The 13,627-nt window shown below is 55.6% G+C and overlaps 1 protein-coding gene across 8 annotated transcripts in view; it reads left to right on the forward strand.

Moving 5' to 3' along the window:
- KSR1 (kinase suppressor of ras 1) overlaps positions 1-13,627 on the forward strand; it is a 150,473-nt gene that overhangs the window by 122,050 nt on the left and 14,796 nt on the right. For 6 of the 8 annotated variants that reach the window (XM_047758167.1, XM_047758171.1, XM_047758172.1 and 3 more), the window contains 6 exons: positions 1,217-1,385; positions 3,450-3,491; positions 5,950-6,004; positions 6,823-6,871; positions 7,954-8,333; positions 12,154-12,250. In XM_047758167.1, the coding sequence (XP_047614123.1) occupies positions 1,217-1,385; positions 3,450-3,491; positions 5,950-6,004; positions 6,823-6,871; positions 7,954-8,333; positions 12,154-12,250 (792 nt within the window). The remainder of the gene's footprint in view (positions 1-1,216; positions 1,386-3,449; positions 3,492-5,949; positions 6,005-6,822; positions 6,872-7,953; positions 8,334-12,153; positions 12,251-13,627) is intronic. The other 2 variants (XM_047758168.1, XM_047758170.1) reach the window with 1 other exon arrangement.

Genomic DNA, 13,627 nt, shown 5'->3' on the forward strand with positions numbered 1-13,627 from the left:
GTGGGTTGCAGGGTCCACTGTGCGTCCCAGAGCCTTGAGGGCCTACAGAGGAGAAATAGGTTGAGCTAAGCCTTTAACCCAACTTGTTTGACCAGGAATCCCTCCCCAGCGCCCTAGGGATTTGGTGTTTGGTCTGGGAAACGGTGGTCAGGTCCAGGGGCCCACCTGACAGAGACTCAGTCCCCCTGTAGCCCTCTCTCGGGTGGTCCTTTGGCCTTGCTAAGGCTCATGCCAATGGTCCTAGCCGGCAGGTCCAGCTTCAGAGTGGGGAGAGCACTTCTTAGGCACCCACTGTGTACCACACACTAAATAGACACTTGCCAGAGACTGAATTTAATTGATTAAAAGACCCCACTCTTGGGAGTTCCCGTCGTGGCGCAGTGGTTAATGAATCCAACTAGGAACCATGAGGTTGTGGGTTCGGTCCCTGCCCTTGCTCAGTGGGTTAGGGATCCGGCTTTGCCGTGAGCTGTGGTGTAGGTTGCAGACGCAGCTCGGATCCCGCGTTGCTGTGGCTCTGGCGTAGGCCAGTGGCTACAGCTCCAATTGGACCCATAGCCTGGGAACCTCCATATGCCGTGGGAGCGGCCCAAGAAATGGCAAAAAGACAAAAAAGACAAAAGAAAAAAAAAAAAAAAGGACCCCACTGTGGCCTGCCCAGACCCAGACACTGGGTGTGTGATGAGTGGGTGTGGTCCTTGCTCTCCTGGGACACACGGTGGGATAGAGGGACAGTCTCCAGGAAACGGCAGGGGACAAACCATAGTTCGAGTGCCCCGATGAAAAGTTCTGGGAAGTTCCCTTGTGGCGCAGTGGGTTGAGGATCCGGCATTGTCACTGCCGCAGCTTAGGTTGCTGGGTTCGATCCCTGGCCCAGGAACTTCCACATGCCACGAGTGTGGCCAAAGAGTGAAAGAAAGAAAGAAAAGTCCAAGAAGAAAGATAAGTCCCTGGAGTCGTGGGAGGATAAGGGGGAGGATCATGGCCCAACCAGGGCTGGGGAAGGGCTTCCAGGAGGAAAGGATGTTTGAGCTGAAATAAGAAGGATAAAAGGAGCCCCCTAGGGGCTGGGCGTTGAGGTGTGGGTCTCCCTGTGCTTAAATATTAGACCCATAAAACACCAGGACGCCCCGGGCAGATCTTTTTAGGTGGGGTGGGGTGGGGGAGGCAGGCGGGGCTGGGTGGCCCCTGCCACCCCATGTCTCTGGTCCTGCAGGAGCACCCTCCGGCCATGAACCACCTGGACTCCAGCAGCAACCCGTCCTCCACCACGTCCTCCACGCCCTCCTCGCCTGCACCCTTCCCAACGTCATCCAACCCATCCAGCGCCACCACGCCCCCCAACCCATCGCCTGGCCAGCGGGATGGCAGGTTCAACTTCCCAGGTACCACACTTCAGGGCCTTCTCGGGCCCTCAGGGATGGGGTCCCATGTCCCGTCTCGGCAAGCTCAAGGTCAAACACTGCAGCCACTGAGAGCATATGCTGGGAGCAAGGTGCTATGCCACACTCAAGTACATGGCCGTATTAAACTTGCTGTGATTGCACCCATTCTACAGATGGGGACACTGAGGTTTAGAGGGAGGAACTGGTTTGCCCCGAGCTGTACAGCATGTAAGTGGCAGAGCCGGGATCAAAGCCAAGTTTGTTGGATGTGGAGCCTGGGTTCTTTCTTGGTTTTTTTTTAAGCTGAACTTGAGGCGTGCAGAAGTTCCCAGGCCAGGGACTGAACCCGAGCCAGGGCAGTGACAACGCCAGAACCTTAACCTGCTGTGCCACAAGGGAATTCCAAGCTTGTGTTCTTGACCTAAATTCCCCCATGCTGCCCTTTCACGCATGGGGTGGCTTCTCCTGGGTGTTGTTGGCTCGCTTGGGGCTTCTAAGCTGCCAGCAACCAGGGCAGGCCACGCAGGGAGCTGGGGCAGGCCCTGAAGGCCAGGGAGAGGGGATCCAGGGCTCTCTGGCTTACCTGCTCTGTGATCTGGACAAGCGGCTTTAAAGGGAGCTTTGTTCCCTTTTTCATAAAACAAGAGACCAGGCGTGGCTGGAGTCCTTCCCATTGTGTGGATAAGCGCAGGAGTCCACAGGGAATGGGGCTGTAGGAACACAGTCCCTGCTGCTCACCGGGATCTGTGGTGCCCACTTCCCCAAGAGGCAAAGTGAAGCCGACTCACCGACTTCGGACTGAGCCCTGGCCTTGGCCTCCAGGGGGCTCCTCACAGTCGGCCTTGGTCCTGGGTGCACTCCAGTGCAGCTGGGGGCGGCGGGGGCAGTTAGGCCAGCTTGGAGGCTCCCGGTTGCTCCTGGTCCAGCCAGACCCACTGCCAGCCTCAGCCGGAGGAGCCCAGGCTGCGCCCCACCTGTCACTGGCCCCTGGGGCTCCAGGCTGAGGAGGACAGAGGCACGGCTGGGGCCGCTCACAGCCGGGGCAGCCTCTCCACGTCCATCTCACCAGAGTTCTGGGGACTTCTTTGAAGAGATGACGAGAGAATTTTAGCAATCTTTTTTTCTCTTTCTCCTGCCCCTTTGCCTTAACACGCACATGGCTGGACACCTGGTGACAGAACTGCAGCGTCCCCAGCACACCCCTCCTCTCCCTGCGACTGGGAGATGGCCTGTTTGATTAAGCTCCTCTCCCTTTTTGCTTTGTCATTGTTATGCTCTGAAACTGGGCCTTTTGCTGAACCTTATAGTTTGGGTTGTTCTGAAAGGCAGGGACTGTTTGGAAAATAACAGCCACAGAAAAAGTCCTTTGTGTGATGGCAGCCAGTGCGTCTCAGCTTTCCCTGATGTCCCCGGGCTGGGCCCGCATTGTGCCCCTGCACAGAACCCTCACTCTCCAGATCTGCCCTCTCTCTGGTCATGGCAGCGCCTGGGGCTGGGCTGGTCTGGAGGTGAACGTGGGACGGGACCTCCTCCTACTGCCCAGCCACTCTGTGCTGTGCGGGAGCATTTCCGTGGCTAACTCTGGGGAAAGGTTATTTTTTCGGACAGTGACACTGAGTGGCTGAAGCCCCAGCACCTCCTGGTGTGAACCTGGGCCAGGAGATCTAAGCTTCCTCTGCACACAGCACTGTTAACTGTTTTCAGGAGGTTTGTTTTTCCTCCCCATGGTGTTTGGCCCTCCTGGGCTCGTGCACAGTTCCCAGAGCAGAAGGGGACCTGGGAGGGAAAGAGCATTGGCCAGGGCTCTGCAGCAAGCTGACTCCCAAGACTGGGTCTCTGAACCCCAATCCTCCAGTCAAGTCCGTTTACTCCTGGCGCTCCTGCCAGCGCCCCCCCGCCTTCCCAGCTTTTTTTCCTCCTTCCCACATGGATCACCCTGTCCTGGCCAGGCCCACCTGCCCCAGCCCCGTAACCAGCTCCTCTCCCCAAGCCCATGCCTGTGTCCCCTCTAACCCTGCTGCATTTGCTGTTCTGTGTGTGACTTACCTCCTCTTCTGTTTCAAGCTGCCTACTTCATTCATCATAGACAGCAGTTTATCTTCCCAGGTGAGTCCTATGCATGGTTCCACTAACCGCCTCTTGCCATGACCCTCTCTGTCCCGCCGACCCAGACGCCCTCTTCCTGGGCGCCTTGGAAGTACCAAAGTCTCACACCCACCTATTTTGAGAGCTAATTGTTTTTGGAGGCTGGGCAAGGGGACAGGCAGAGTGAGGCGCCTTGAGGCTGGCCCTTCACAGGGGCAGTGCCTTCTCGGGAGGGTCCTTGGCGTCCATCCTCTCCTGTCTCTTGCACAGAGACTGCAGGCAACTTGTCCAGGGTCACACAGCCAGGAGGTGGCAGAAACCCAGTTTGCAGAATAAGGGGAGAGGACCTTTTGTGGATGCCTTATGAGCATCTGACAAGATACCTCCTGTACATAATGGCGAGGAAACTCCTACCCTGTGGACACACCAGTTTTTGGGAAGGTGTGCAGCCTGCACTTATTCGGTAGGCCTCAGTTTCCAAGCCTGGCTGCACAGCGCCATCTGCTGGCCATTATTGGACATGCCTCCTTCGTGCAGAAAGTTCAAAGGAGAAAACTTTCAATAAAACAATTTCATGGATTCCCTTCCACAAAAATTGTTTTGCACACCTACTGTGTGCCAGCCTTTGCATGTGACCATATTCATGCCCTTAAGGAGTTTGTACACTTGGTACTTATTTCTCTAGCTGGAGGTGACATGCAATAGTGTAAGCAATCTGCCACTTTGACTGTGACCATGTGAAGGTTCTGTGTGTTTTAGACTGTAGCTAATTTTTTTTTCCCTGAGTTAAATGAGCCTGTCTGGAAGTCGTCATATTTTGGTTATTCCAGGCTTTTCTATTCCCACCCCAGCTCCATTAGGGGAGTGACTGGGAGCCGTTGTTAGTTTTCACAAGCCCATGCCTGTGGTTTTGCAGGCTGTGCAGGCTGGCTGGGGTTAGGGCCAGAATCCTTGAGCTGCCCCTGTGGTTCTCCTCCAAGAGCCTCCCTGGTTACTACTCTAGGGCAATGCACAGAGGCGTACTCTTGAAAGCATTGAGAAAACATAGCCCTTCTTCCAGAAGGGTCTGTCCTGCTCTGAAGATATGTCCAGGGGGAGGGAAGGAAAATGTAGTTTTATTAAAGCAAACATGGACACATTTGGAGCAGAATGCAAAATATACTCTCTTTTTTAAAAAATTGTTTTGTTATAGTTGATTTACAATGTGATGTCAATTTCTGCTACACAGCAAAGTGAGTCAGCTGTAAAATATACTCTTAATGTTTAAGAAGTATGAAGCTTCAAAGACATTTTGCTTTATCCCAACTTGGGGTGCTGTTTCTCCCCAACTACATCTTCCCGACATCTCCCCATCCCCCCCACACGTGATTTTATTCTGTGGAAACATGTGAGCAGTGTTGGGTGGGCAGAACCATCAGGCCACCCTTGAGAGTCTGCAGACACAGCACAGCAAGGTCTGGAGGAGCCTCAGCAGAAGCCTCTGGGGGCTCGGATTCCCCCAGAAATCGTGCACAGGATGTTGGGTGCATGTGTGCATTTCCCTGATAAGAAGGCCTACGGCCTCTATCAGGCTCTCGGAGTCTGTGACATCCCAGAGATGTTGAGAAAGCTTCAGGAGTCGCCTTGGAGGAAGCCCTGGAGGGAGGTGAGGGAGGTTTGCTGGCCGATGGGGAGGCTCTTTGTCTTAGAAGACAGGGAGGGGCCCTGATTAGCTTGAGCCACTGCCACCTCCAGTCTTTTCCCTTTGGCTGGAAAAGGGAGCGAGGGCCCCCCCAGCCCTGAGGCTGCCAGCGTCCCCAGTGTGAGCCGGAGGGACTAGAGAGAACAGAAAGAAGCCGGCAGCAGAAGCAGCCATGGGGCCTTTGGCCTGTATCACGTTGGCTCCTGGCTCAGGGGTCAGTCAGGCCGCCCCGTCCTGGGGGCCCTGGCGTGTGGACTCTGCATCCCTTCATCTCCCCCGAGAGCTGCTCCACCAGCCGCACCAACCCGGAAGCCAAGGGGTGGGGCCTCTGGCTCCCGCCGGAGGTTCCCCCCCAGCCACTGGGCCAGGCACTAGGTGTCACTAACGAGCCACCTGCCGGTCTGACCTTTGCCCTCCGCTGGCCCGAGACTTTGCCCGGGTTGTCGACACCAGCTTCTGCCTTGGAGCCGAGGAGGAGGGTCTGGCTCACAGTTTGCTCCCCACTTACTTGTAGGGGGCAGTTGGGCCGCAGGCTGATGACAGTACCTGAGACGTCTCAGCCTCCTCTCCCGCCTGGAGTCCCTTCCCCGACAGAGCTGTGGGGGCAAAACCAAGTGCTGGGGAGGCTGCGTGATGCGCTGTGGTAGGAAGTGGCCGGCGAGCACGGGTGCAGTATGGGAGCGGCTGCCGGGGGAGCATCGTCTTCCCCGCCTGCGCTGGGTCTGTAAGCGCCGTGTCCTCAGGGACAGTGGGATGGGGGGGGTCTCATGCCTCGTATCTGACTTCTGTTTCCTCCAGACATTTCGGCATTTCCACAGGCAGCCTCGCTCCCCGACGCGGCCGACAGTTCCCGGTAGGCATCCCCGGGCTTCCTCCTCCTTGGGGACTGGTTAAAGCTGGACCTACATCCCCAACAGCTCCCACCCTACCTTTGCATCTCTGGCCCTCCCTTTCCAGATGTCACCCGTCCCCAGTCAGCCAGAGGGAACACTCCTTGGGCTAATTGACCCTGTGGTCCTGTGAGCTCAGCTGGAAGGTTTTATTTGCCTCCTGTGGGCGCAGTCGGCATTGGGTGGGGCTGCCTGTGACACGGGAGCAGTCTTGTGGCCCAGGAGGTCTGGACAAAGGGCACTCGGCCTCTAGAAACCTAATAAAAAGAGCTCCTATGTATGGGGCAGTTTCTGTGTGTCAGGCCGCTCTGAGCACTTGACTCACAAGTTTTGGTACAGTTCTCAGCCAGGTGTGAGGTGGGTGTCATCCTCAACGGACACACGAGGAAGCCCGCTCAGGGACGTTAAGAAATTGCATCAAGTCACACAGCTAGGGAGCGACAGGACTCGTTCTCACCTAGAGATCCAAGTCCTGGCCGTGCACTTGGAACCACATGCTGCTTGTCAGATTTGAGAGGGCCCCGGTGGTCTCCTCCCACCCCTCAGCCCCCACCACCCTCAGGTCGGTCTGGAGAAGGCCAGGGCTGGACAAGGGAGAGGCGGTCTGGTCCTGGACCTCATATCTGCTTCCACAGCGTCCAGACTGCCCTTCCCACCGCCAAAGTCAGGATCCAGGCCTGGTGCCCCTTTCTCAGACTTCCCACGGGGCGTCCCCCTGCCCAGCTGGGAGCGGAGGGGCTGGGCCTCGGCGTCTCCTTGACAAACCCTGTCTTGCTCTTAGGCTTGAAGACCAGCCCAAAGCAGACCTGTCAGGGGATCATGAAGTGGAGGTGAGTGGCGGCGACATGCAAGCTGTAGACGGTGCTTCTCTCTCCTGTCCCCCTGCTCAGCACGCTGAGGGGCCCGGGGAACCTGACACGGGCCGTCTCAGGTCAGCGCCCACCCGCTGCGGCAGGTGTGGGCCGTGTGCCCGGCAGGAAGAGCAATGCGGGACGCCGCGAAGCAAGCTACCTTCCGCTTCTCTGGTTTTTGAGGCTGAAGTAAGCTCTTCATGCCCCCGGGTCCCACCCCTGCCCAGAGGCCTGGGCCTGGCCCGGAAACTCTACTCCAGTCATTCTGGGGTGGGGCCAGGCCAGGACGTTATCAAAGGTCCCCAGGTGATTCAGATTGTGGGGAGGGCCAGGAGCGGCTGGTGACACCCTTGAACCAGTGTCACCTGAGCCCGGCCCCTTGCAGTGCAGTGACAAAGAATGTGGGCAGACTGATTATTCCTGCCCAGAGGAGCGCCAGAAACTCAGTGTTTAAGCAAAAGCCGGAAAGGATGAATGCGCTTCAGTTCTTGACGCCATGAGATGCTAATGCTCTTCTCCAGAGATTACATGTCGAAGTTAGAGCTTCCCTTGGGTTCCCTCAGTGGGCTAAGGATCCGACTAGTATTCATGAGGACGTGAGTTCGATCCCTGGCCTCACTCAGTGGGTTAGGGATCCGGCGTTGCCGTGAGCTCTGGTGTAGGTCGCAGATGTGGCTCAGATCCTGCATTGTGTGGCTGTGGTGTAGACTGGCAGCTGCAGCTCTGATTCGACCCCTAGTTGGGAACCTCCATATGCCGCGGGTGCGGCCCTAAAAAGACAAAACAAACGAAAAAAAAAAACCATGCTGCTGTCACTCATAGGTGGTCTTGGAACATTAGTGGGAACAAGCGTGTCAGGGCCCAGGAGCTTTGCCCTGGGTTGTGGATTAGAACGTGGAGGGTGCATGGTGCTCAGTGGCCCACGATCCACAGTAAAGCCGGTGGCCTCCTGAGCCCAGGGCTCTCTGCTTCGTGACCTGGTGGAGGCCTGGGGTTGGGGGGGCGGAGGTTGGCTGCCCCGGGCCTGCTGCCCCCTCTATTCCCTCCTCCTCTCCTTCCAGGCTGAGGAGCCTGAGGCCAGCAAGTCGGAGGCGGAAGACGACGAGGACGAGGTGGACGACTTGCCCAGCTCCCGCCGGCCCTGGCGGGGCCCCATCTCTCGCAAGGCCAGCCAGACCAGCGTGTACCTGCAGGAGTGGGACATCCCCTTCGAGCAGGTGGAGCTGGGTGAGCCCATCGGGCAGGGCCGCTGGGGCCGGGTGCACCGCGGCCGCTGGCACGGCGAGGTGGCCATCCGCCTGCTGGAGATGGACGGCCACAACCAGGACCACCTGAAGCTGTTCAAGAAGGAGGTGATGAATTACCGGCAGACGCGGCACGAGAACGTGGTGCTTTTCATGGGGGCCTGCATGAACCCGCCTCACCTGGCCATCATCACCAGGTAACCCCCCCGCCCCCCCGCCACCTCCCCCCTCCCCTTCCTTGGGGGCCTGTTATCTGTGCCGACACCCTGGAGGGCACTGGCGTTTCAATGTAGCAAGGTACACAGAAGAAAACCAAAAATGGGGCATCATTTCCCCATCGTATAACCTGTTTATGTTTAATTAATTCATTACTTAAATGAAACCTAAGGATAGAGAAAAGGAGTTCCCGTTGCATTGTGGTGCAGTGGGATTTGGCGGTGTCTCTGCAGCGCCGAGACTCAGGTTTGATTTCCCCCCCCCCCCCCCCCCGGCACAGTGGGTTAAAGAATCTGGCTGTTGCCACAGCTGCATGGGTCGCCACTGCGGCTGGGATCTGATCCCTGGCCCGGGAACTCCATAGGCTGTGGGGTGGCCAAAAAAAGGAAAAAGGATAAAGAAAACTCAAATGTTCTGGAAAAGTACAAAGTGAAAACCAGTCTCCTCCCACCTCAACTGGGTGCTTCTCCCCAAAGGTGGGTACTGTACACGGTTCCTTATCCTTCCTTCCACTAAAATAAAGAGGTTTGGGCATTTCCATCGTGGCGCAGGACAAACAAACCCAACTAGTATCCATGAGGATGTGGGTCAGATCCCTGGCCTCGCGCAGTGGATCAGGGATCCAATGTTGCCATGAGCTGAGGTGTAGGTCGCAGACAAGGCTCAGACCCTGAGCTGTGGCTGTGGAGTAGGCTGGGGGTACAGCTCCGATTCGACCCCTAGCCTGGGAACCTCCATATGCTACAGGTGTGGCCCTCAAAAAGCAAAAATAATAAATGAATAAATAAAATAAAGAAGTTTGTAGATACTCATGTTTTTAAACCATCCTTCTATTTGTATTCGGAATGAGTTTATGTGTTTGTAAAAATACACACCCAAAGCCTGCTGGTTAGCTTGCTCTCCTCATGTGAGCGCAGTTCTGAGGTCTCATCGTCTGTCCTCAGCGCCCACTTTGTCAAGCTCATTCCCAGTGTGACAGTGAATTCGGCTTCAGCGGCAGGGTGGTGGACCCCACAGGGTCCCTGTGGCTTCCAAGGAGTGAGAGCCCCTGGACCGCCAGCCCCAGCAAGAGCACAGGAGGAAGAGAGAGACCCTCCTTGGCCAGGGAGCCCCTGCCCCAGCCTGATCCCCTGACACTCGGAGAATCTCCTGACCTCCAGTTTCCAGCCCAGAGCCCCTGAAGAAGGGGAGGAGCTTAGGGAGCCCTGCCTTCTCATGTACCACCAATCAAGTACACTGTACCCAGCACCCCTCAAAGTAACTGCGTAGTGTTCCCATCATGCAGTTGAACCCCCCGATGTGCTGGTAAAAGCTTAACAAGCAGCTCTCGGGTGGTGGGGAGGAAGCCCTTGTTCGTGGCATCTGTCCATCACTGCGGTAGATTTCAAGTTACCAATGTGGTGTCACTGAAAGTGGCGTGGAATTGAGTGGAGTCCCGCAGCCGGGCCCTGGTTCTCTCTGGGTTCCGATCACTGGTCCTCCCTTAGATTATTTGGTGCCGGACACTTTGTCATCATTGAACATCTGTTTCCATATCTTGGTGGACTTTGGAGACTGCGTTTGGGGGGCTGCATCGGAGTGTGTGTGTGTCCTGTCCAGAGGTTCCTTGTCCGTTTCTAGTCCGGAGAGTGCTCGCCACTTTCCTCTCCCACCCCCAGTGAATGAGTGTCCGTTCCCCCTGAGCACCAGGGAGGTGACAAACTGAAACCTTTTGCCCGTGGCATTGAGAACGTTGTTGTCGGGGTATTCCCTCCTAAGGTCAGGTAAAGCAATACGAGGTTAGTGAAGAATTTTTGGAATAGATGTGGAGGAGTCAAGAAAAAAACCTAAAAGTCGCTTTAATCCCGTCAGCCAAGAGAACCCTCATTAATATTCTGATGATATCCCTTATAGCTGGACCCTGTGCTTTGAAAGAAACGTTTTCGCCTCAAACGATATTTATTTACTAGGTAAAAAATAACTTCCAGGGGGAGTTCCCGTCGTGGCGCAGTGGTTAACGAATCCGACTAGGAACCATGAGGTTGCGGGTTCGGTCCCTGCCCCTGCTCAGTGGGTTAACGATCTGGTGTTGCTGTGAACTGTGGTGTAGGTTGCAGACGCGGCTCGGATCCCGCGTTGCTGTGGCTCTGGCGTAGGCCAGGGGCTACAGCTCCGATTGGACCCCTAGCCTGGGAACCTCCATATGCCGCGGGAGCGGCCCAAAGAAGTAGCAAAAAGACAAAAAAAAAAAAAAACTTCCAGGGGGTTCCTATTGTGGCGCAGCTGGTTAAGAACCACCTGACTAGAATTCATGAGGATGCAGGTTCCATCCCTGGCCTCGTTAGAGGGTTAAGGATCTGTTGTTGCCGCGAGCTGTGGTGTAGGTTGTAGACGCGGCTTGGATCTGGCGTGGCTGTGGCTGTGGTGTAGGCCAGTAGCTACAGCTCTGATTCATTCCCTAGCCTGGGAACTTCCATGTGCCACGGGTGCAGCCCTAAAAAAAAAAAAAAACCAATAATACTTTCTATCTTGCTTGTCTATCAGAGGCATAAGCCACCACCCACCAGCATGAGGTCACCAGGTCATCCACCACACCAAGGGGACAAAATTCCAGCCCAAAGCAGGAGTCTTGCTGTGGTTACACAGCTCAGCACCCCAGGGCCCAGCCTCAGCCTTGTCCACCCTCGGTCTCTCCATCTCCCTCTCATCCACCCAGTCCCAGGAGAGACCTGAGTCTACAGAAAGGGAATACGTATGACACGAGAATCAAAGCACATTAACCGAAAGTTCACATGTTTTCAAATATGCTGAGGCGACTGGAACCCAGATAAGGAACCACCAGCCGATATTCCAGACCCTGAGGGTCCAAGAATCTTATCTCCTTGGAGACGGTCCCTAAAAACTAGCCCTTTCCTCAGGTGGTTTAAGTCGGTTTCTCCCCGGAACGGGAATGAGGCAGCATTTTCTTTCTTTTTTTTTTTTTTGTCTTTTGTCCTTATAGGACCACACCCATGGCATATGGAGGATCCCAGGCTAGGGGTCAAATTGGAGTTGTAGCCACTGGCCTGCACCACAGCCACAGCAACACCAGATCTGAGCCGCGTCTGTGACCTACACCATAGCTCACAGCAACACTGGATCCTTAACCCACGGATCGAGGCCAGAGATTGAACCCACAACCTCATGGTTCCTAGTCAGATTCGTTTCCACTGCGCCACGACAAGAACTCCGAGGCAGCACATTCTTTCTAGGTGCTTCCTCACCCTGGGTTTGAGGAGTCAGTGCAGGTGGAAATCCCAGAACATGAGCCCCTAACCTCATAATTGCTCTGATGCCCCAGACGGCCAGCCCCTCCCTGCTGCACACTCTGTACTGTAATAAAATCCTTGTGATCAGAAAACCACAGGAGCACGAGAATCAAAACGGTGAGTCCCAGGGCCCAGGGCTGCCTGGGTATCGCCTGCAGAGGCCAGGTTCTTCCTCACCTGAGTCTGAGTGGGCGTGGTCCTGCCTCAGCAGCCCCCCCACCCCGAGGGGGCGCTGCTCTGAATTGCCAGGAGGATTGGTGAACTGAGCTTTCTGTTCTGGGGCGGGTAGCCCTGGGCCTCGGGGAACACGTGTCCTTGCCTGTTGTGGCCAGGCCCCAGCAGGAACGGGTGCCAGGCTGGTGGAGAACGAGTGTTCTGGCGCCCTCAGTCCAGGGGGTGGAGAGCGCTCCCGAGGCGGTGGGCACGGCCCTGCCCCTGCCCCTACCAGGCTCCGCAGGGGCTGGAGCAGGCTGCACGGGCCCCTGCCCTCTGGCTGACGCGCCCCTCTTCACAGCTTCTGCAAGGGACGGACGTTGCACTCGTTTGTGAGGGACCCCAAGACGTCACTGGACATCAACAAGACCAGACAGATCGCCCAGGAGATTATCAAGGTAAAGGGGTGGCTGGCTGGTCCCACAGCTCCCGGCCGTCCCCTGATTTGAGTGCCTGTGTCAGGGTGGTGGCGACAAGAGGGGCCTCAAGGGGGGGACCCCACCTCCTTCCCTCTGTCCGTGTCTCATCCGATGGGTGCTGGACACCCTGGAGAAACGCAATAGATGGCCTGAGTTTGAATCTTGGTCATGCCAGCTGGGTGACTTTGGGCAAGTTGGTTAGCCTCTCTGAGCCTTGGCTTCCTCCCCTGCAAGATGGGGGTGGCGTCACCTCCCTCATTGGACTGGTGCAAAAGTAAAATAGAATAATCCAGAGAGATCACTAGGCCTTGGCCTAGTGCTTGATGAGAGTCTGTTAGAATAGATTAAGGTTTGGGGCAGAGGTTCTGCCTTAAATTTTCCAAATCCAAGTTTCATGAGATCAGGCCCTCAGGCTTAGCTCAAGCAGCAGCTTTTTTTTTTTTTTTTTTTTCCTTGCTTCCATCTCATTTGCTGCTTTATTTAGCGACAGACAGGCCCAGAGAAAAACTAGATTGATGCTGGCTAGGGCTTCCTCTTTCTTGGTTCTTCTTGTAGTTCGTGGTTCTCTTACCAGCTCCTACCAGGTTTTGGTCCCTTTCCTGCCTTCAGTCTTGCCTTCTTTTCTTTTTCTCTCCGTCCCTCGTTCCATCCTTTTTGTGTGTCTCTCTAGAAAGGAAAAGACAAAAAATCTCCATAACTTAGGAATACCCAGATTCCCACGTGACATTCCCGTGTGGCTAAACTAATGCATTCAACTAATGCATTCAGCCCTCAAACCGGAATATGGCACTTGTAGCCAGACCTCAGTGCAGAGAAGCTGGGGGGAGCCACAGTGTCAAAGCTATTTCGTGATGCTCCCAAACCTGCCAAGCCCTTTCCCCACCTCTTCCCTCCTCCCCCAAACAATTTTCTCTCCCCCAGGACCCTGGAGGAGTCTGTCTGGCTCCTGAGAGGGGATATGCTAGGCTGAGTCAGGCTGAAGGAACCATCTGGAAGATTCCAGGGCAGAAGAGAAAAGTCACTCCAAGCTTTTGGCGCTGTGGAGCCGGAAGCCGCGTCTCTGCTGGCTTATTTGACTTTCCCCCACCCTTCTTCTGGGAACTTCGAAGCTACTTCCTTTTGTAGTCATCTCTGATATTTTAAGTCTCAAAATACAATAACATGGGACTGACCTCTGGCTAGAGGATCTGGGGGCCACTCTGGAGACTTTGTGAAATTATGGGGAGGAAGGAGAGATCATGTTCCAGATTCAGGCACTCTTTTTTTTTTTCCCCTCCTTTTTGGCCGCACCAGGGCATGCAGAAATTCCCAGAGCCAGGGATTGAACCTGCACCATAGCAGTGACCCCAGCCACAG

The sequence above is a fragment of the Phacochoerus africanus genome, chromosome 14, assembly GCF_016906955.1.
Source record: "Phacochoerus africanus isolate WHEZ1 chromosome 14, ROS_Pafr_v1, whole genome shotgun sequence".
NCBI classification, from domain to species: Eukaryota; Metazoa; Chordata; class Mammalia; order Artiodactyla; family Suidae; genus Phacochoerus; species Phacochoerus africanus.